We start from the raw sequence: 21,959 nt of genomic DNA, 5'->3' as shown, positions 1-21,959 counted from the left end.
GATCTAGGGGTCATAGTAGACCATAAGCCAAATATGAGACAACAGTGTGACACCGTTGCAAAAAAAGGAAACATGATTCTGGGATGCATTAACAGGAGTGCTGTGAGAAAGACACAAGAAGGCATTCTTTCGCTCTATTCTGTGCTGATCAGTCCTCAATTGGAGTATTGTGTCCAGTTCTGGGCACCACATTTCAAGAAAGATGTGGAGAAATTGGGGAAGATCCAGAGAAGGGCAACAAGAATGATCAAAGGTCTAGAGAACATGATCTATGAAGGAAGACTGAAAGAACTGGGCTTGTTTAGTTTGGAAAGGAGTAGACTGAGAGGGGACATGATAGTGGTTTTTAGATATCTGAAAGGGTGTCACAAGGAGGACGGAGAAAAATTGTTCTTGTTGGCCTCTGAGGATAGGGCAAGAAACAATGGGCGGTTTAGGTTGGACATTAGGAAAAATTTCCTGCCTGTCAGGGTGGTTAAACACTGAAATAAATTGCCTACGGAGGTTATGGAATCTCCATCACTGGAGATATTTAAGAACAGGTTTGACAGACATCTATCAGGGATGGTGCAGAATGGTGCTTGGTCCTGCCATGAGGGCAGGGGACTGGACTCGATGACCTCTCAAGGTCCCTTCCAGTTCTAGTGTTCTATAATTCTATGAGAAGTGGAGCATGCTAATCTGCTGTCTTTTAGTGTCCGGGCTGCGAGCCACAGCAGAAGCACATTTAAGGTATCCAGAAGTTACAGGGCAGGTGATGGTACAGGCTCTCACTGGTTTGGGAATCCCCAAAGTATAACAGCACAAGTCATAATTCAATAAGTAAAGAATCAGCTATTAGATGAGGTACAAAGAAGTTAAGCGATTGACACAAGAGTACGTGAGCTAATCCCAGAGTCTGGGATGGAACTCACTAATCTCAGTCCCCCTCTAATCAAACGACTACTCTCATTTCCTCTGTAGCTCCTTTTTCTAGCTGATACCAAGCACATCAGTTGATAGCTTCTTTAGAGGTTGGCTTCAGTAACTTGCTTCTCTCATGAAGGGCATTGAAATGAATGAAAAGATATTGGCCTAAAAGGGCATTGCATCAGTCCCATATTTGGAGCTGCGTGCTATCCTAACTCTTCCTTCCAAAAAAGTTATGAACAATATCTCCCATGTGTCCTGTGCTCAGCCTCTCCCATTTGCTCCTGCTAGAATTCCTCACTGCTTCACAGCCATTGTAGCACTGGTGCTCTCTTCACTGAGCGTGTGATATGTGTTTTACATTGTAAATACACAACACATAATCCTGACAGTTTGTGTGTTCCTCGTATAGGTTTTAATTGACTGGATTAATGATGTATTGGCTGGAGAAAGGATTATTGTGAAAGACCTTGCAGAAGACATGTATGATGGACAAGTATTACAGAAATTATTTGGTAAGAAACTAAATATATGCTGGTGGAGCACTTTCAGTGAGCAGGGCTCTCATTCCTAATCAGAAGAGGGTTGGTATCATCTTACATTTGTGGTACTAAAATTATTTTTACCTATAAAAACAGCTCAGTGTTAGAAGACTTTTGAGCAATAGGCTGTATCCTATAGTATAGAGCAGGGATGGGCAAGATGCAGCTTGTGGGCCAAATCCGGCCTGCCAAGCCCCCGGATCTGGCCCACAGCTGCCTCGCTGGGACTCTTAGAACAGCTCACACCACTTTAAACAGCTGGGTGTTCTCTGCTCTGGATGCTAGAGAGGGAGGAGGGAGGCTTTGCGCACTTTCCCCATCCCTGGGCAAAATATCTCAGCCTCCATTGTCCAGTTTCCAGCCACTAGGAGTAGAGAAATTTTACTGGGGTCAGGGGCAGTGTGCAAAGCCTCCTCCCTCCCTCATCCCCTGCTTGAGCAGAGCCACATGTAGCAGCCTGATGTTTTGACCTGGTTGGGAGCGCAACAGACAGGCACAGAGCCTGCCTCAGGTTCCTGCAGGACTGCTGGCTTGGAGTCTCCTAAGTAAGTGCTTCCCAGCCAGAGCCTGTCTCTGGCACCCCACCCCCACTTTCCCTCCAACTGCCTGCCACAGGTTATCACCCAGCTCTTCTGCACCCCCTTTCCTCCTCCTCCTAGGTCACAGTTCCCTCCCAGACCCTGCACTCCCTCCTACACGCCTCTCCGAGGCCAGAATCCTCTCCTGTAACACCCATACCCTCTCCTTAAACCTGCACCCCAATCCCCTCCTCCACATCACAACCCCTCCTTTACCCAAAATCCCTTGTACACCCCACACCCTCTCCTACACCCCAGTACTTTACCCCAAACTCCCTTCTGCACACAACCTCTGTCCCAGAGTAGAAGTGTGGCCCTTGACCACTTACCACAATCTTGGAGTGTCCCCCCATTAAAAATTATTGCTCACCCCTTGGTATAGACTAAGGAAGCACAATTTTCTCAGCTACATTGCAAGGTGTGTTACACTGAAGTTGACAAAAAGAACAAAAAGAGTACCTGAGGTGCTGGAGACAGTGTTCTAGTGTCGGCAGCAAATCTGTATGATCTGCACGTATGCTGTGGAAACAGTGTGAAAAGTGGAAATCAAGTTTGAAAGCAAAAGGGTATTTCCATTACAGTGGTGGGTGTTTTTAATCTGTGCTGATTCCATAGTTTAGTTTATTCAGTCTCGTCTCAGAATCTCTCTTGAAAAGTTGACATTTCTATCAGATTTGAGATCTGATTTCACGTTAGTAAGGTAATTATACCCAGTGGGTTGCAAACTGAACTGCAACTGAGAAAGAAAGGAAAGACTACAGAAGCAGAGCTGGCTTGTAACTTAACTGTTGGCTTGGAAGCCACTTTCTTAATGATTACAGCTTGTAAAGTCTCCAATGAAGTCCAGTATCTGAAACTAATCTTGAAACATTCCATAAACAGTTCTAGTAATGACCATGCAGAACAGGTCCATAAAGAGACTTTTGCCTCTATGAATGATTAACAAATTGAACACTGTGATTCAATTAATATAGCTTTGTTCCTGCTATTGGATTCAGGTGGGCAGAGTCCCACTGACTTCTGTGTAGTCCAACAACATACATCAAACACAAGCTAATCAATTTATTATATACATTAATATTTCATTTGCTTGGACCTGATCCAATGCCTGTTGATGTCAGTAGGAATCCTTCCACTCAGGGGCAACTGGTGAGGAAAAACATGGTGGGGGGAGGGAAAAGGAGGCCACTGGCCACGTGACTGCCTCTCCTCACATGACTCCTCCCCACGCCACTCCTAGCCCGGGGGTGGGAGGGACTGGGACAATGCCCCTTCCATGCCACGGCCCTGCTGCTCCTCCTCTGCCTCTTCTCTGCTCCCTAGCTCTTCACCCAAGCCCTCTCCCCTACTGATATGGCCTGAAGGACTAGTGAGAGGGCCTGACACTGGCAGCAGGGGTTCCCCCCAGTGTTCCCTATTAGCTGAGTGCTTGGGCAGCCATCCAGAAATGATTCAAATGCCCTCCACCCAATTAGTAGAGCACCCACAGCCTCCTACAGCTGGTAGCATGTGTTTCTATTGGTGGTGTACATATGCACATGTCTTGGTGCACATAACAACATTTATTCTGCACATAGATGGAAAAAATTAGAGGGAGCATTGTTGCCCCTTTCTCCCTCACTCCTGCCCCTCCGTACTCACCAGCAGCAGTGTGGGGAAGCAGAGTGACGTGTCCCTAGCTCACTCTACTACCCCATCTCCAAGTGCGTCGCTCCACTTCCTGCTGCTGCTGGTGCCCCACTAGGCCCTGTTAATCTGTGATTGTAAGGAGCCTAGCAGTTTTACGAAGACATGATCAAGTATTGTCTTTGCTATTGATAAAATAATGTAGCCTGATTCTGCAGGCATTTACGCCTGTGCTATTCCACTGACATCAGGCCAGTTACTCCTGAATTAGGACAATTGGGCCCATTGGATTTTACTTACTTCAATATCAAAAGCACCTTCAATAAGTTTGTTCTGAATTTATATCTCCCTTGCTAATACAGGCAGTCCCCAGGTTACATGGATCTGACTTACATCGGATCCCTACTTACAAACTGGGTGAGGCAACCCTGCACTAGCTGCTTCCCCCCAGCAGACCAGGGAGACGTGAAGCTAGCGCCCCCCCTAGCAGACCAGGGAGACGCGGAGCGGCTTTTCTCAGCAGACACCTCATCTTGAGAATAAAGGACTGAGGGAAGTGAGGTGTGGGAGAATAAAACTGAGCTCTGGAGAAATGTTTGGCTAGAGTTTCCCCTATAATATGTACCAGTTCCGACTTACATACAAATTCAACTTAAGAACAAACCTACAGTCCCTATCTTGTACGTAACCCGGGGACTGCCTGTACAATGTGAGAGTTTAGGGTATAACATTGAGAGCAATGACTGGGAATCAGAACCCCCTGGATTATAACTTTGCTCTTGGGCAAGCCATCTCTGTATTTAATTTCATTGTATCAGTTTCCAGATCTGGTAAAATGTGGATAATTATATTGCCTACTTCAAAAAAGTGAGGATTAATCAATGAATGTTGATAAAGCAATTTGCATATGAAAAGAACAACTGCATGGAAGAGAGAGAGATTATTAATAGCAATATTTGTCTTTAAAATAACAAATATGTCTAACAAATTTCTGCTCAGGAATTCTGCATTCAGATATTCCAAGACTAGAAACTATACTTGTGAAAAGAAATCATACAGTCATCTAAGTTCTTGTGCAATTAGTAGATAATTTCACAGATTATGAATGAAAGATCACTATTTGAATTAACCAATATACAGTAAAACTCCGACAGTCCGGCATCCAACTGTTCGGCACTCCCGATACTCTGGCATCAAAATGCCAAGCGCCCCTGACCAGCTGATTAAAAAGCCTGCCGCTCAGCACAGTGCTGGCTGTAACCAGACGGAGCATAAGGTTGGGGGAGAAGGGGAGCAGGATCGTGTCACAGTATGGAGAAGAGCGTTTTGCTTCAGCAAAGGGGAAAGGGGAGAGGAGGGGGAGAAGGATCAGGTTACAGCATGGAGGAGAGAGACGTGAAGAGGAAAGGGGAGGGGAGGGGAGAGGGAGGGAGATTGTGTCCTGGCCAACTGTTAAGCCGTGAAGCTGTACTGGACCTCCCGATTCTCCGGCAAATCTGATAATCCGGTATCACCTAGGTCCAAAAGGTGCAGATTATCGGAAGTCTACTGTAATTTGTTATAAGCAGTTTTGTATATCTTTAATCATTATGGGTATGTCTACACTACCACCCTAGTTCGAACTAGGGTGGTTAATGTAGTCAATCGAAGTTGCAAATGAAGCCCGGGATTTAAATATCCCGGGCTTCATTTGCATCTTGCCGGGTGCCGCCATTTTTAAATCCCTGGTAGTTCGGACTCTGTGCCCACGGCTACACGCGGCACGGAGTAGGTAGTTCGAATTAGGCTTTCTAATTCGAACTACCGGTACACTGGTACACCTAGAAAGCCTAATTCGAACTACCTACTCCGTGCCGCGTGTAGCCGTGGGCACGGAGTCCGAACAACCGGGGATTTAAAAATGGCGGCGCTCAGCAAGATGCAAATGAAGCCCGGCATATTTAAATCCCGGGCTTCATTTGCAACTTCGATTGACTACATTAACCACCGTAGTTCGAACTAGGGTGGTAGTGTAGACATACCCTACTAAATTTGCTTTTTTTTAAAGTTTTTGCTCCGCCTTGAAAATATGTTTGTGCCATTTTCTTATTACACAGAACTAATGTGACTTAAATTAATTAAAGTCCTTGTATACACGCATAACTTGCAATAGTTTTCAACGTTAATTTTAAAACTGCTTTGTTTAAACCACTGCAAATCCCTGTAGGGATTCACTTCCATTATTTCACACCTGACTTTTATTAAGGTGGCTTAAGTCAGTAATTCACTGAGGGCAAAGCTGTTGGTTTGGAGCGGATGAATCAAATCTTTTTAAGTGCGATATTTATCTCTATCAAGCCTGTTGTTTTGTAGCTCAGTTCACTTCTGTGAAGAAAATCCCCTATGGAACAGCTGTGGAAGCCCCAGCATATTTAACCCCCTTAGATGTACAGTAGAGGGAGTTGCATCCAAACCTGTCTAGCCAGTTTAGACTTAAATGTTAGGGGAAATAATGGGCAGGGCTCGCCAGCCACGCGGTTCGGCATGCTGTGCATGCGCAGACCGAGCTGCGCATGCACTGACCACGCTGCGTGGCTGTGCCGGCTTGTAATCTACTCACCATGGGCAAGTAGATTACATTAATTGTCGAGCCCTGATAATGGGAACATGTGGGTGATATGTTTAGGATTCCAAAATATTACTACATCTATATTACCTTGGGGATTAATGCTCTGAGGCTGATCCACCAGCTGTCAGTTTAGTAGATCTAGTGAATTCATGTAGCTGGAGTTGCATATCTTAAGTCGACTTTCTGTGGTAGTGTAAATGTAGCCTGAGACTGGAAATCTACCTTAAGGGGGAAAAAAGTACCTGAATGGACTGAGAAATCAAGGGTTAAATTTAAAGCTATGATGCTTGCTATCTTTCAAAAATCCACTGGAACAGAATGTCTTCACATATGACTGATGGCATCTAGGGTTAAGAAGTAGACTAGCTGTTTTTTTTTTCTTCCATTATCACTTCAGAGAAACTTGAGTGTGAAAAACTGAATGTTGCTGAAGTCACACAGTCTGAAATTGCTCAGAAGCAGAAGTTACAGACAGTTCTTGAAAAGATCAATGAAACCCTTAAACTTCCTCCAAGGAGTATCAAGTGGAATGTTGACAGTGAGTTGCATGTTTTACAATGGAATGCTCGTTTGTTGGTAGTGTATATGTTATAGCTCCCAGCAGCAATTCATGAACATAGAATAATAATTCCACCAATTCTTGCCCTTCCTGGTGGTAGCTGCATAGTAAGGGGAGGGTCACAGTAAATACAGCAACTTCTCTCTCCATTCTCTGCTGATTCTCAACATTTCAGGACCAGATTTTCAAAACAAGACATCTGTGTACTGAAATCTATGTACCTGTTTGGGGCTGTGTTTACCATATATGTGGATGCAACAGTGTAACAGCATGCTTAAGTGCAGGCCCACAGACACCTTTCAGTACTTTATTACATGTAATGTGCTTGTGTAAAGCTAGACTGGATTAACGCCAACTGAATATTTAGAATGAAAACTTGCCTGTACTGAAGTCAATTGCAAAAATTCTATTGATGTGAGTGGATTCAGAATTTTACCTCTAACCTTTAATGTATATAAAAAAGTCATACTCATGGATAGCAATGCAGGAGGTGGTGATTGTGATTTTGGATACTTCAAATGTTGGTGCCCATCCTGGGACTCTTTAAAGGTGTTTGTGTTTCAGAAGGTGGATGTGCAACACGTTCTGAAAACCATATGCCTTACAGGTGTCTAAAGATGGGCACCCAGAATCACGAGGTCATTCTTTAAAATCTTTGTTTCATAGCAGTTTTCACTGTCCTCTCAGCATCCTGAGCCATGTTCCCTAACACCCTCCATGTCCCCTTGTCCACACCAATCTGTGGAGAGAAAAGAGGTACGTCTGAGGAGGCAGGGTGAACATTAAGCAGAGCTGCCTTTACTGCTCACCCTATAGTTTTCTTCCATTCCCTCCTACTATGTGGGATACACAAAGGTGGGGGCAGAGGGGTCCTGTGATTGAACGTACAGTTTTCCTTGGTCTTTGTTTTATGTGTTGCGTATGTTTATGACTTTTAGTGCTAAGATAATGCAGACACACAGGCCAATTGTAGTGCAAGGAGCTGCAGGCCAGGCTTCTTAATTCAGCTCTGCCAAAGCACCTCATTCCTGACATGTGGTATCCCCAATAAAGCTTGCCAATAGTGCCAAATCATGCAGTGTTTTTCAGATAAATCTCTTGCACATTTGTGACTTAGGCCACGTCTACACTACGAGATAAGGATGAATTTATTAAGATATATTACTGCCCGATTTTGTTAAATTGAAGGTCCATGTCTCCACTGTGCACAAGAATTCAACATAGTTTGAAGTAGCGCATCCCTGGTAGGGATACTGCCATCAACATTGAGAGTGATTGTGATGGACCAGGCCGGGTTTGGGCACAGCTGAGGGCGTCCGCTCAGGGCAAATTGCTCAAATTCGGGGCTCCTTACTGCCCCTGACTGGAGGCCCTTCCCAAATAGGCCACAAACTAGTCCCACAGCGCGTTTCAGCTGCCAGCCTGGCCAGCCAGAAGCCTTACGAGCATAACCTCTCTGGCACCCCAGCTCTCTCTGTGCCCCAAACAGCCCCGGGCCTAATACACAGGTGAGGGGTTACAGAACCCAATCTCACCTACCCCGAACAGGTTCCCTGGTCCCTAGAAACCAGCCACAGTTCCCAGGTCAATTTACGCTCTGGATCTCACCCACAAGATCACGCTGAGACAATCCTTTAGAATCTAAAATCTAAAGGTTTATTACTAAAAAAAAGAAAAGCATGAGAATAAGGTTGTTAAAGGATAATGCATTACATGCATCGAATCTCCCAGTTCTCAATGCAGGCTCTTAGCAGAGATTTTATAAACTGCTATCTTAAAAGTCATTGGTGTACATCCTATGTTAGGATAGGTCCACAATTCTTTCTGGCTCGTAGTTCCCTGAGAGGCTGCATCTGGGATTAAGAGCAAATCTGAAGACAAAAAAATGGAGTCTGTCACATGGCATTTTATATCCATCTAGCTATGTTCTTGATCAGAGAAGGTCACATGGTCCCTGGCCAGGTGTGTCTTTGGTATTTAGCGATCCATTGTCCCTGGAGCCCCGCTCATTAGCATATCCATTGGCTAACCATTCCTCGCCTATTGCTCAACCACATGCAGAGTACATGTTTATAACTTCACATACAGATATTATACAATTACATGAATAGCATATATAGAATCAGAAGAAGATAAGTTTTTGTTTGACACTGCACATGGTCCCCTTTGCATACACTTTGGGGCAAACACCCCCTCACGGGTGCAGCAGTGATCTGGCTGCTCCCTTTGAAATCCAGGAACGTGAAAGTGATGCACAGTGGGCAGCTATCCCACAGTGCCTGCACCACTTTGCAGTCTGGGTTATGCACACTGGGTCCAAAACTGTGCAGCGGGTGGTTATTGGTCCATGTTGTCAGTGTCCCAGAATGTGCTCATCTACTCCCTCTACCATTACTTGAGATCAAAGTCTTTTCACATCCTTTTTGGACCTGGTTACCTGCACAGAAGCCAAAGCAGCCTTATCATGGATCATGGAATGCTGGTTCTGGTGACACCAGACAAGTACAGGCCACTTTCTTGGAACTTTATGATTTGCTTTCCCCCACACTGAGCTGCAGAAACACCCAAATGAGAGTCACTGTGACAGTGGAGAAATGCATGGCCATTGCCCAGTGGAAGCTTGCAAAGCCAGGCAGCTACTGGTCAGTTGGGAATCAATTTGGAGTGGGGAAATCGACAATGGGGGCTGCTGTTATACAAGAAGCCAGAGCAAGCAATACTGTTCTGCTACAGGGAGTAGTGTCTCTGGGAAACATGGATTCCACAGTGGCCAGCTTTCCCATGATGGAGTTCCCTAACTGCAGTGGAGCAATTGACGGACTGCACATCCCCACCTTGGCACCTGACCACCTTAACAAGGAGTACATAAACCACAAGGGGGACTTTTCCAGGGTGCTGCAGGTGCTGGTGGATCACAAGGGCCATTTTACTCTCATTAATGTGAGATGGCAAGGAAAGGTGCATGACATGCGCATCTTTAGGAACTCCTGTGAGCTGGAACTTTTTTCCCAGACTGGAAAATTAGAATCGGAGAGATGGAAATAGCAACAGTGATCCTTGGTGTCCCAGGCTGCCCCTTGCTCCCATGGCTCATGAAGCTGTACATGGGCAACTGCAGGCTGAGAGAGTGCAGAAAGGCGGTGGAATGTGCGTTTGGGCTTTTAGAGGGCAGCAGACAGCTGATGGAGCCAGTGGAGTACACAGCAAGCTCCCTGCTGTTCCCACTATACCAAAAAGTTACGAGGGCACACGTTACAGAAGATACATTGAATTAAACCTAAATCTAATCTATTAACATACAGCAAAGGTCTCTTTAAAGAAAGTGGAGGTGTGTTCTGTGCAAGACCAAAGTTATTCATTAAAGCAGCCACTGTACAGCAGGTATACAACAGAGTTCTCAGGAGAACATCTGGAATCGCAGTTTGGAGGCAGGTATGGTTAGGAACCTGCCTAGGCACGATCCTGTGGGTGGAAGGAGGAAAGGGGTCTGGTGATGGCAATAGGTCACATGGCTTCCCTCCTCTGTGTCTGTGTGGCCTGGTCTCCCTGGTGGCAGTGTGGCCTAGTGGTTGGGTCCCACAATTACCTGGCAGAAGAGAGGTGCAGACCCCTGCTACTAGTGCCTCAGCCTAGAAACTCCAGCCCACTCTATGGGTGTAGTCCTTGAGTTTGGAGTGGGATCCCAAGCGTCCAGATCTTCTCCTTAGCAAGGTTCTAGCAGGTTTCCCCCTGTTTCTTGGGCTGTGGGTTGGAGGCTTATGTGCTTCTGTGGCTGTCCTGCAGACAGCAAAGCTATGTTCCTGTCTCCTCACTGGTCAGCAGCTAACTGAGCTAGGCTCCTCCCTCCAGGCCTGGCATTGGCTACAGGTAAGCAGGCTGGGGCTAGCTGGGCCAAAAGGCTTTGTTTAACCCCTGTAGGACCAGGTCCTCCTCTCTTCTCTCCCTCACAGTCTGCAACACCAGGCTTCCCAGGAGAGTGCCTCTTTCCCATCCTGTAGGAGCCTGCTGGCAGGAGGGAGAGAGGGGGTGCCAGAGGCTGAGGCCATGCTAGCAGCAGAGGCAGCAGCTAATAGCTTCCCCTCCTTCATCCAGGCTGCCATGCGAGATATCAGTCTTCTCCAAGCCATACAGAGTGACAGGGAGCAGATGCTGTCTGAATGTGGCCACAAACCTGGGCCTTATGCTGCAATGCAGCAGACCACTTACTGCTGGCTTGGCATGGAAAGGCAGCCTACCGTGGAGATGGCATAAGGCTGCCCCCCTGGGAACCTTGTGAGAAGGACCAAAGAGTTCCCCTATGAGAGCTTCATAGAGATGTGCAGCAGTATTCCTGCTCCATCTCCAGACACGTTAGCCAGTTGTTCCACACCCCTCCTCCCCCCATGCTCTGTAAGCACAGAGTGCACCACACATCACACCCAATTGCCTTAACCCACTTGTAGCAAGAACAAGAAAAAAAAAGTGAACTCACCAGAAGGCCCTCCCGGGGGTCATTGCCCAGCTGTGAGACATCCTGGGACAAGGGGATTGTCTCTAAGGTCATGCTGCTCCATTTCCTCTTCCTCCACAATGGTGTCCTGATAAGTGTCTTGGGAGGATTCCAAGGCCTGGCTTGGGAAGGTGGTTAAGTCTCCCCATAGAAGTAGCATGTGTGCAGTGATGCTCCAAACCTTCAGTTTGTCTCCTTTGACAGCACTGCCCTCAGCACCTTCATTTTCATTCAGCACAACTGGGCACCCTTATCATATCCTTTCTCCTCCATGGATATTGCAAGCTTAACATAAATGTCTGGGTTTCATTTTCTGGTTCAGAGCTCTGCAAGAATGAATTCCTCTCTGTACACCTTAAGGAGGTGCACAGTCTCATTCATATTCCACACTGGTGTTCATCTGTGCCCATGCAAACTAGAGCTCATGGGACTTGAACTCAGGCCTACATGTGCTGCTCTGGTGTGCGCCCTACTCTGATGTGTGCTCGCCACTCTGTTTAGAATGGGTGATTAAACTCTGTTTCCCAGCACTTTTCCTGGTTACTTGAAGAGCAGTAGAGTCACAAGTTCTGTCCAGAGTGGTTACAGAGGAGCACTGTGGGATGCCTCCGGAGGCCAAGAATATTGACTTTTGCAACATTGGGTCTACACTACTGTAGAGTCAACTGTGCAAGATTGAATTTAGCATTACTCCTTGTGAAAAGCAGGAGTACTGAAATCAACTTTAGTGGCCCTTAAAGTCAATGGAACAGGCTTGGTAGCGTCGACTCATGTTTAGAAAATCAATCTTATGGGGCTAAATTCAACCTAAACTCCTAGTGTAGATCAGATCTTAGAAATGACGGAGAACACTTCGCTGATCTTTTACCATTTTACTTGTGTAATAACTTAGTAATTTTTAATCAGTTTATGTATGGAAAATGTGCAGCATTGTTTTGTAGCTGTCATCCATCATTTTAGAACATTGCCCCAAAGGAAGCCTAAATATGTAGTGTAAATCTGGGCACAAGGAAAAATAATAAGAAAGGAAGTACTAAGTTAGAAATAGATTCCCCTTTGATGTCAGTGGGTTGATACCTGATTACAGCATACCTACAGTAAGTCCTTTGATATCTTGTACATCTTGCTAATGTTAACTACCCATATCAAACCTGCTAAGAAAAAACTAAAAAAACAAGAACTATAACAAGTTCATAAGGAATGTTTGAGTCACTGAGTTTAGTAAGTTATTGCTCAAGGCTTCAGCCAAAATAGGCTCATTTATCATCCCGTAGACATTGTGACACTTAAAAATGAATGAAGTGCATGTTATGAATACAAAAATGTATTTCTGATAGTTCATAAATAAAGAGGATAAAGAACCAGCATAGGGAGTTCATAGATAGCTGCTTAAGCAGCCATACATAAAATTTGGCTTTTGGGTCAGGTTTAGATTTCCATCTTCCCAGGCCAATGGCTTCCAGACATGTTGCAAAAGCTAATTTTTCTTCTGCACTGCATTTCTACCACTAGCTGATAAATGGAAAGTAGGAAGGCAGTTGAAGAATAAGTACCCTGATAGCAGTCTCCAATGAGTTCTGATGCCAAGGGGAAATGTGTCCCATATCCCCTTGTGTCCCTGCAAGCAAAAATAAATATTTGCTTTGGTTACTTTTCCTTTTGTAACTTGTGTTTTTAAATATCTATTTCAGCTGTTCATGCAAAAAGTCTTGTAGCAATCCTTCGACTTTTGGTTGCATTGTCACAATATTTTCGGGCACCAATCAGACTCCCAGACCACGTGTCCATTCAGGTTGTGGTTGTCCAGGTAAGATAGGCTTAATTCAGCTGCTGGAGATGTTTTTTAAATTGATTGATGAGTTTGTTGAAAAGTGAACCTGATAACGCGTGTGTGTATGTGTGCTTGCTTGCATATGTGTCAGTCTTACTGGCTGACATTTCTTCAGCAAGCAGAAGGCAGGAGAAAGAGTATTTTCCCAGGTTGAACCATGCCTTGGAATATCTTATTTTGATTGCAAAGTGGCCAGACTATGCCATGGAGACGTATTGAATATTATTGTTGGAATGTATTTGACTCTCTGTCGCACAGTGTGATCTCTGAAGTTAACATTTATCTCATTTTGGACGATTTCTCACTGCCCCCTCCTACTGAAGATATTTAAATCAGCCCTTGCACTGAGTGATGAATTATCACCATTTATTAAGTCCAAATCTATGTTAGGTGAATAAATACTCTTTTTTTCAGCCTTATATACACTAATCTAGTCTGATTATAGATTTTGGCTCCTTCATAAGCACATAGACCATCAACTGAATATTTTTGTGCCAGGCAAGCACCATATTAGAGCCCCATCTGCCTAAACTTTCCAGGTTCTTCCATTATTTTTTTCTAATAGACATCTGTTTGTGCTTGCTACATTTTGTTCTGCCTCTTGCTATTTAATCTGCTTTCCTTTGTCTACAACTCAATTCTGCCTTTATTTTTCACTGCTTCGTAGCCTTTACCTTTTTTGCTTGTTTATGTTGCTTGCCTGGGGCTCTTTGCAAGGAGATATTACTTAAACTCTCTTTAACTATGCATGACTGAAGATCTAAAGAATTAACAGCTCTCTTTTCCACCATTCCATATCAGAAAAGTTTTCAAATTTGGTAATTTACTAGTAAAGAAAGCTCAAAGGGAGCTGGCAGACATATCACTGAAGGCTGATAACCCTGCTTATTGGCTTTAAACTACCAGTTGATGGGCTTTCTCCAAATAGAATCCAAGTGACCCATGGTGAGACTGCACTCATGCGTGTAAGGCGTCAGAGGGGAATTATTTTCAATCACTTTCCCTTCCTGATTTGAATGTTACACAAATACTAGAAGGCCGAGTTTTTCTCCGAGTGCTAATAATCATCATTGAAGAAGGCAAGAATGTATCTGTTAGTTCAGACTTAGAAAAAAGGGGGTAATGGGAAGAGGGAAAAATATATCCATAAGGAGCCCAGTCTTGCACTACTCTTCATTCTGACAAAACTTCCATGGAAGTCAGTGGGCTTGATTTGCCTCTTTTGTCGTACGATGGTGAAATCAGGAGTAACTTTACTCAAGTCAATAGGTCTACATGAGTATATGCAGGGCTCGACAAATAATGCAATCTACTCGCCCGTGACGAGTAGATTGCAACCCAGAAGAGCCGGGTTCGGGCGATCTGTGCATGTGCAGATCGCCGGACAGCGCAGCTGGCGAGCAGGGCTCGTCGCGGTTCAGCGAGCCCTGAGTATATGGATATGTCTATGCTGCTACCACAGCTTGTTCATGCAAAAAGTCATAGAATCATAGAATACTAGAACTGGAAGGGACCTTGAGAGGTCATCGAGTCCAGTCTCCTGCCCTCACGGCAGGACTCAGTACCATCTACACTATCCCTGATAGATGTATATCTAAGCTGCCCTTAAATATGTCCAGTGATGGAGATTCCACAACCTCCCTAGGCAACTTATTCCAGTGTTTAACCATCCTGACAGCTAAGAACTTTTTGCCTAATATCCAACCTAAACCTTCCTTGCTGCGGTTTAAGCTCATTGTTTCTTGTCCTATCCTCACAGGCCAAAGGGAACAATTTTTCTCCCTCCTTCTTGTGACACCCTTTTAGATACCTGAAAACCTCTATCAGTCTTCTCCTTTCCAAACTAAACAAGCCCAATTCTTTCAGTCTTCTTTCATAGATCATGTTCTCTAGACCTTTAATCATTCTTGTTGCTCTTCTCTGGACCTTCTCCAATTTCTCCATATCTTTCTTGAAATGTGGTGTCCAGAACTGGACACAATACTCCAATTGAGGCCTGATCAGCACACAGTAGAGCAGAAGATGACTTCTTGTGTCTTTCTCACAGCACTCCTGTTAATGCATCCCAGAATCACGTTTGCTTTTTTTGCAGCACTGTCACACTATTGATGCATACTTAGCTTGTGGTCCGCTATGATCCCTAGATCCCTTTCTGCAGCACTTCCCATTCTGTATGTATGAGACTGACTTTTCCTTCCTAAGTGGAGCACTTTACATTTGTCCTTATTAAACTTCATCCTATTTACCTCAGATCATTTCTCCAGTATGTCCAGATCATTTTGAATTATGACCCTGTCCTTCTAAACAATTGCAACCCCTCCCAGTTTGGTATCATCTGCAAACTTAATAAGTGTACTCTCTATGCCAATATCTAAATCAGTGGTGGCCAAAAAATTGTGGCTTCTGACAGGACTGGGATGGAACCTGGAACCACTCAGGTCAGCTGCTCTCATGGCCAAGCCACTCAGAGCCTCATGTGTGCTCACAGCCCACGCAGTTCCATTCACGGCCCCCAGTGCACTGCATCATATTCTGCACGTGCAGGCTGGGTTGCACTCAGCATCCCAGCCTGCATGTGCTAACAGCTGGCTGCTGAGCACAGGCAGCGGCTCTGGCAGCGGCGAGGGCTCTGGGTGTGGCAGTGGCGGTGGCAGCGGTTCCAGGACGTGGGCATAAGGTTAGAGGGGGGGAGAAGAATTGGGTTAGAGCCAGGAAGGGAGATGCTTGGCTTTGGAGAAGCAGAGGGGAGCAGAGGAGGAGGATGCACGTGGCGGTAGCAGCAGTGGTGACAGCGGTTCTGGTTCCGGGACAGGGCATAAGGTTAGAGGGTGGGGAGGGGAATTGGGTTAGAGCAGGGGGGAGATGCCTGTCTCTGGAGGAGGGGAGTGGAAGGGGAACAGGTTGGGGGGGTGCACGTGGCATCTTGGATGCGCGTGATGGTAGCGGCGGTGGCAGCAGCTCTGGCTCCGGGACCCAGGCGTAAGGTTCAGGGGGAGGGGGATTGGGTTAGAGCGGGGAGGGGAGGTGTCTGGCTCTGGGGAAGGAGGGGGAGGGGGATTGGGTCGGAGGGGTGCACATGGCATCCCAGCCAGCACATAGAATCATAGAACTGGAAGGGACCTCGAGAGGTCATTGAGTCCAGCCCCCTGCCCTCAAGGCAGGACCAAGCTCCACCTACACCATCCCTGACAGATGTCTATCTAACCTGTTCTTAAATATCTCCAGAGAGGGAGATTCCACCACCTCCCTTGGCAATTTATTCCAATATTTGACCACCCTGACAGTTAGGAATTTTTTCCTAATGTCCAATCTAAACCTCCCCTGCTGCACTTTAAGCCCATTACTCCTTGTCCTGTCCTCAGAAACCAAGAGGAACAAATTTTCTCCTTCCTCCTTGTGACACCCTTTTAGATATTTGAAAACCGCTATCATGATATTTGAAACCCTTAATCTTCTTTTTTCCAAACTAAACAAGCCCAGTTCATGAAGCCTGGCTTCATAGGTCATGTTCTCTAAACCTTTAATCATTCTTGTCGCTCTTCTCTGTACCCTTTCCAATTTCTCCACATCTTTCTTGAAATGTGGCGCCCAGAACTGGACACAGTACTCCAGCTGAGGCCTAACTAGTGCAGAGTAGAGCGGCAGAATGACTTCACGAGTTTTGCTTACAACACACCTGTTGATACAACCTAGAATCATATTTGCTTTTTTTGCAACAGCATCACACTGTTGACTCATATTCAATTTGTGATCCACTATGACCCCTAGATCCCTTTCCGCCATGCTCCTTCCTAGACAGTCGCTTCCCATCTTGTATGTATGGAACTGATTGTTCCTTCCTAAGTGGAGCACTTTGCATTTCTCTTTATTAAACCTCATCCTGTTTACCTCTGACCATTTCTCTAACTTGCTAAGGTCATTTTGAATTATGTCCCTATCCTCCAAAGAATTTGCAACCCCACCCAGTTTGGTATCATCTGCAAACTTAATAAGCTTACTCTCTATCCCAATATCTACATCATTGATGAAGATATTGAACAGTACGGGTCCCAAAACAGACCCTTGCGGAACTCCGCTTGTTATCCCTTTCCAGCAGGATTTAGCACCGTTAACAACAACTCTCTGACTACGGTTATCCAGCCAATTATGCACCCACCTTATCGTGGCCCTATCTAAGTTATATTTGCCTAGTTTATCAATAAGAATATCATGCGAGACCGTATCAAATGCCTTACTAAAGTCTAGGTATATGACATCCACGCTTCTCCCTTATCCACAAGGCTCGTTATCCTATCAAAGAAAGCTATCAGATTAGTTTGGCATGACTTGTTCTTCACAAACCCATGCTGGCTATTCCCTATCACTTTATTACCTTCCAAGTGTTTGCATATGATTTCCTTAATTACCTGCTCCATTATCTTCCCTGAGACAGACGTTAAACTGACCGGTCTGTAGTTTCCTGGGTTGTTCTTATTCCCCTTTTTATAGATGGGCACAATATTTGCCCTTTTCCAGTCTTCTGGAATCTCCCCTGTCTGCCATGATTTTTCAAAGATCATAGCTAAAGGCTCAGATACCTCCTCTATCAGCTCCTTGAGTATCCTGGGATGCATTTCATCAGGACCTGGTGACTTGCTGACATCTAACTTTCCTAAGTGATTTTTAACTTGTTCTTTGTGTAGCCTATCTTCTAAACTTACCCTCTCTCTGCTTGTATTCACTACGTTAGGCACACCTCCAGACTTTTCGGTGAAGACATGCTCAAGGCTGACCGCTCAGCGCACACGCCTCAGTGCCTGGAGGGAGACGTGTGGTGGTAGCAGTGGGGGAGGGAGAATGGATTGGGAGAAGGTGAACATGGCGTCCCAGATGCACATGGTGGTAGCAGCGTTAGCGGCTCTGGCCCCAGGACCTGGGCATGAAGTTGAAGGGGAGGGGCACTGGGTTAGATCAGGGAGGGCAGGTGTCTGACTCCGGGGAAGGGGAGGGGAGGGGGATTGGGTTAGAGCAGGGAGAGGGGACCTGGCTCTGGGGAAGGGGAAGGGATGAGGATTGGGTTAGAGGGGGGAGGAGGGAGTAGGAATCCTGGTACTGCATGCCAGCTCCAACTTCTCAGGAAGTACACTGCTGTCGTGGGGAGCAAAGGAAGAGCACGCACTTCTTGATAAGTTGGAGCTGGCATGCAGTCCTGGGACTCCTACATACATACACACCCTGCACAGGCAAGCAGCAGGGGGAAGGAAGTCCCCGGCCGAGGAACAGACCCGGTGTTTCAGGAAGCACGCCAGCTGTTTATGGGACAGGAAGGGAGGAGAGGGCAGGGGAAGAGCAGCCTGCATGCTTCCTGACACCCGGGATCCCCAGGTATCAGCAGAGCCTTCTCTGCCCCAGCACCCTGCCACCTGCCCCTGCACCCACTAGCACCCTGCCCTAGTACCCATAAGCACCTTGCCCCAGAACTCTGTCCCCTGCTCCCACCACCACAATTGGGGACAAATTAGTGTGGCTTGGGGTATTTTGAAGGGATTGTTTTTTGCATCTCACTTGTGTGGCCCCAGCTGACTTTTCTAAGGGTCAGTGACCCCTGACTCAAAACAGTTTCCCTGCCCCTCTCATAAATAAAGACAATGCTGAAACATGTTGAGTTTAACATAATATTTTATTTAAAAATGAAGCCTGGCCAACAAGCCTCCAATTGGGGCCAAGCCCTGATCTGGCCACAGTGTCGTAACAGTCCTGCACCCACACCCAGATCCCAAACCTGAGCCCATCATACACTGGAACCCCCTGGCCTGAGCCTCTCATATCCCCAAACTCCTGCACCCACACATCCCCAGTCTTCTGCCACAACACTCCTGCACCATCCACACACTGCAAATCTGTGTCCTGAGCCCGTTATATTCTCAGCCTCCCTGCCCTGAGCCCCTCATGCATCCCAGCCCAAACTCCTGCACCCTCACAACCCCAATTCTCCACCTTACCCCAACACTGTCCAGCCCAGCCTGGAGCCCCCTCCCTGGGACAGCATTCCGGCAAATATTTTCCCCCAGCGTGGCTGCTTTTTTTTTCTCAAGAGCTCCTTCCTCTCCCGCAGTACTCTGTCCACCACTATTTTGGCTCTTCATCTCTAACAGGTTGATCACCCCGATCTAAATCATTGATGAAGATATTGAACAGACTCAGTCCCAAAACAGTCCCAGTCCCCTGTGGAACCCCACTTGTTACACCCTTCTAGCAGGAATGTGAACCATTAATATCTACTCTCTGAGAATGGTTATCCAGCCAGTTATGCACCCACCTTATAGTAGCCCCATGTAAGTCGTATTTGCCTAATTTACTAATAAGAATACCATGCAAAACCATATCAAATGCCTTATTAAAGTGTAGGTATACCACATTCACCACTTCTCCCTTATCCACAAAACTCGTTATCCTATCAAAGAAAGCTATCAGACTGGTTTGACATGAGCTGTTCTTTGCAAATCCATGCTGGCTGTTACCCTACTATCTCCCAGGTGTTTGCAGATTAATTCCTTAATTACTTGCTCCATTATCTTTCCTGGCGCAGAAGGTAAACTGACTGGTCTGTAGTTTCCTGGGTTGTTCTTATTTCTCTTTTATAAATGGGCACTATATTTGCCCTCCAGTCTTCTGGAATTTCTCCTGTCTTCCATGATTTTTCAAAGATGATAGCTAAAGGCTCAGATACCTCCTCTATCAGCTCCTTGAATATTTAAATAAATAGAGATTGCCTATCTCCTAGAACTAGAAGGAACCTTGTAAGGTTGTTGAGTCCAGTCCCCTGCCTTCACAGCAGGACCATCCCTGACAAATTTTTGCCCCAAATGGCCTCTGCAAGGATTGAACTCAGAGCCCTGTGTTTAGCATACTAATGCACAAACCACTGAGCTATCCCTCCCCCCTTAATAGTTTAGGATGCATTTCATCAGGCCGTGGTGACTTGAAGACATCTAAATTTCCCAAGTAATTTTTAACTTACGCTTTTTTTATTTTATCTTCTAAACCTATCCTATTCCCACTAGCATTCACCATGTTAGGCATTCCTTCATCATCAGACTTCTTGGTGGAGACCGAAGCAAAGAAGTCATTAAGCACCTCTGCCATTTCCAAATTTCCAGGTACTGTTTCTCACTCCTCACAGAGCAGTGGTTCTACCCTGTCCTTGGTTTTCCTCTTGCTTCTAATATATTTATAGAAAGTCTTCTTGTTTCCCTTTATGTCTATAGCTAGTCTGAGCTCATTTTGTGCCTTTGCCTTTCTAATCTTGCCCTGAATACCTGTATTGTTTGCTTATATTCATACTTTGTAATTTGTATTGTTTCCACTTTTTATATGACTTATTTTTGATTTTGAGATCATGCAAGATCTCCTGGTTAAGCCAAGGGGGTCTTTTGCCATACTTTCTATCTTTCCTACTCAGTGGAATAGCTTGCTTTTGGGCCCTTAATAACGTCCCTTGGAAAAACTGCCAACTCTCTTCAGTTGTTTTTCCCCTTAGTTTTGCTTCCAAGTCTTGTAGCAATACTTCATCTTTCAGTGGTAGTCACAATATTTTTGAGTGCCCATCAGTCTCCAGACCATTTGTCCATTCAGATTGTTGTCCAGGTTAATGTAACTTAGCTTCTAGAAGTGGTTTTGAAATCATTTGATGAATTTACTGAAGAATGAACCTAATACATATATGTATAGAGCTCTGTGAATCCACAGATATCTGCTTTATATCTGTGGGTATCCACATCTATATCCGTGACTCATGCTGAAGTACATGCTGCTCTTGCTTCACTGTTCAGGTACCTGACCCAGCCAAATCAAGGTTTGCTCAAGTCTCCTTACATGACTGTAATCATGTTCTGTGACTGCACTTCAGACATATCCTGGAAAGTATTGTTAAATAGGAGGCAGAATGAGAGCAAAGTTTTGGCCCCATACAAGCTGAGCAGGGTTGGTGCAATCTGCATGCTTCTCTGTCGCATTTCTGTAAATCAAGAGGAAGTGCACTGGAGCCAGTGAAGTTTCACTGGGATAGAATCAGTGGAATGTGGAAAGAAATTTAATGCAGTTGCATTGATTTTACAGCAACTAAGAATGAGGCTCAGTATTTTTAAAATAATTCATTTTTGTTTTTATCTGTGTTGTTATTTTATACACAGTGGGCCTGATTCTAAATTCCTTGTGTACCTGCAATGCCCATTTGAGTGAAATGGAAGTTTCAAGGAACAATAAATGCAGCCTTCGGCCTTTTTCACTGTTTACATTTGAAAGCCTAGTAGCTTTCAAACTGTCGATATATTCTCTAAAATAAGGTCATGGCAAAGAAAGCTCAATAGGCAATGAGAGGCCTGTTTTTTTAAATGCCACTGTTTGCAATTTGATAAATATAGAGGGAATATGTGGGGGGGGGGAGGGGGGAAATACATACAAATACCATAACGTGTTTCAGGTTTTTGTTATCCATTTTATATAAACAAAATATGAAGGCTGCCCTGTTGGCTGAGGTTAGTTTATTGAAATTCAGATTTGTTTCTGAAACAAACAACATACTAAAACCTACAGCTAATCAGGACAATGCTTACAAAAGAGTAATTTTAATTTAGATTTCCTTCCATTGTTTTGCATAATAGCTGTTAGCAATTAGAGTAATTAAAAATCTAGGTTATAAGCCAGTTTTTGAAAAATTACAACCTTTGTATCCTCCATGAGTCATTTCTGTATATTATTCTCCTTTATTTATTGGTAGTATAGATGTATTCTTTTTTTTTTTTACATGCGGTAAGAGTATGATGAAATTTCCCCTGA

At 45.1% G+C, this 21,959-nt stretch overlaps 1 protein-coding gene across 7 annotated transcripts in view; it reads left to right on the top strand.

Annotated features, from left to right (window-relative positions):
- The window catches only part of PARVA (parvin alpha), a 256,682-nt gene that overhangs the window by 101,117 nt on the left and 133,606 nt on the right, over positions 1-21,959 (top strand). For 6 of the 7 annotated variants that reach the window (XM_075927863.1, XM_075927860.1, XM_075927859.1 and 3 more), the window contains 3 exons: positions 1,322-1,424; positions 6,661-6,801; positions 13,003-13,118. In XM_075927863.1, coding sequence (XP_075783978.1) covers positions 1,322-1,424; positions 6,661-6,801; positions 13,003-13,118 — 360 coding nt within the window. The remainder of the gene's footprint in view (positions 1-1,321; positions 1,425-6,660; positions 6,802-13,002; positions 13,119-21,959) is intronic. The other variant, XM_075927862.1, reaches the window with a different exon arrangement.

This window comes from Pelodiscus sinensis, chromosome 4 (genome assembly GCF_049634645.1).
Source record: "Pelodiscus sinensis isolate JC-2024 chromosome 4, ASM4963464v1, whole genome shotgun sequence".
NCBI lineage: Eukaryota > Metazoa > Chordata > Testudines > Trionychidae > Pelodiscus > Pelodiscus sinensis.
The sequence above is the reverse complement of the archived record's forward strand: the minus strand, read 5'-3'. Positions and strand labels throughout refer to the sequence as shown.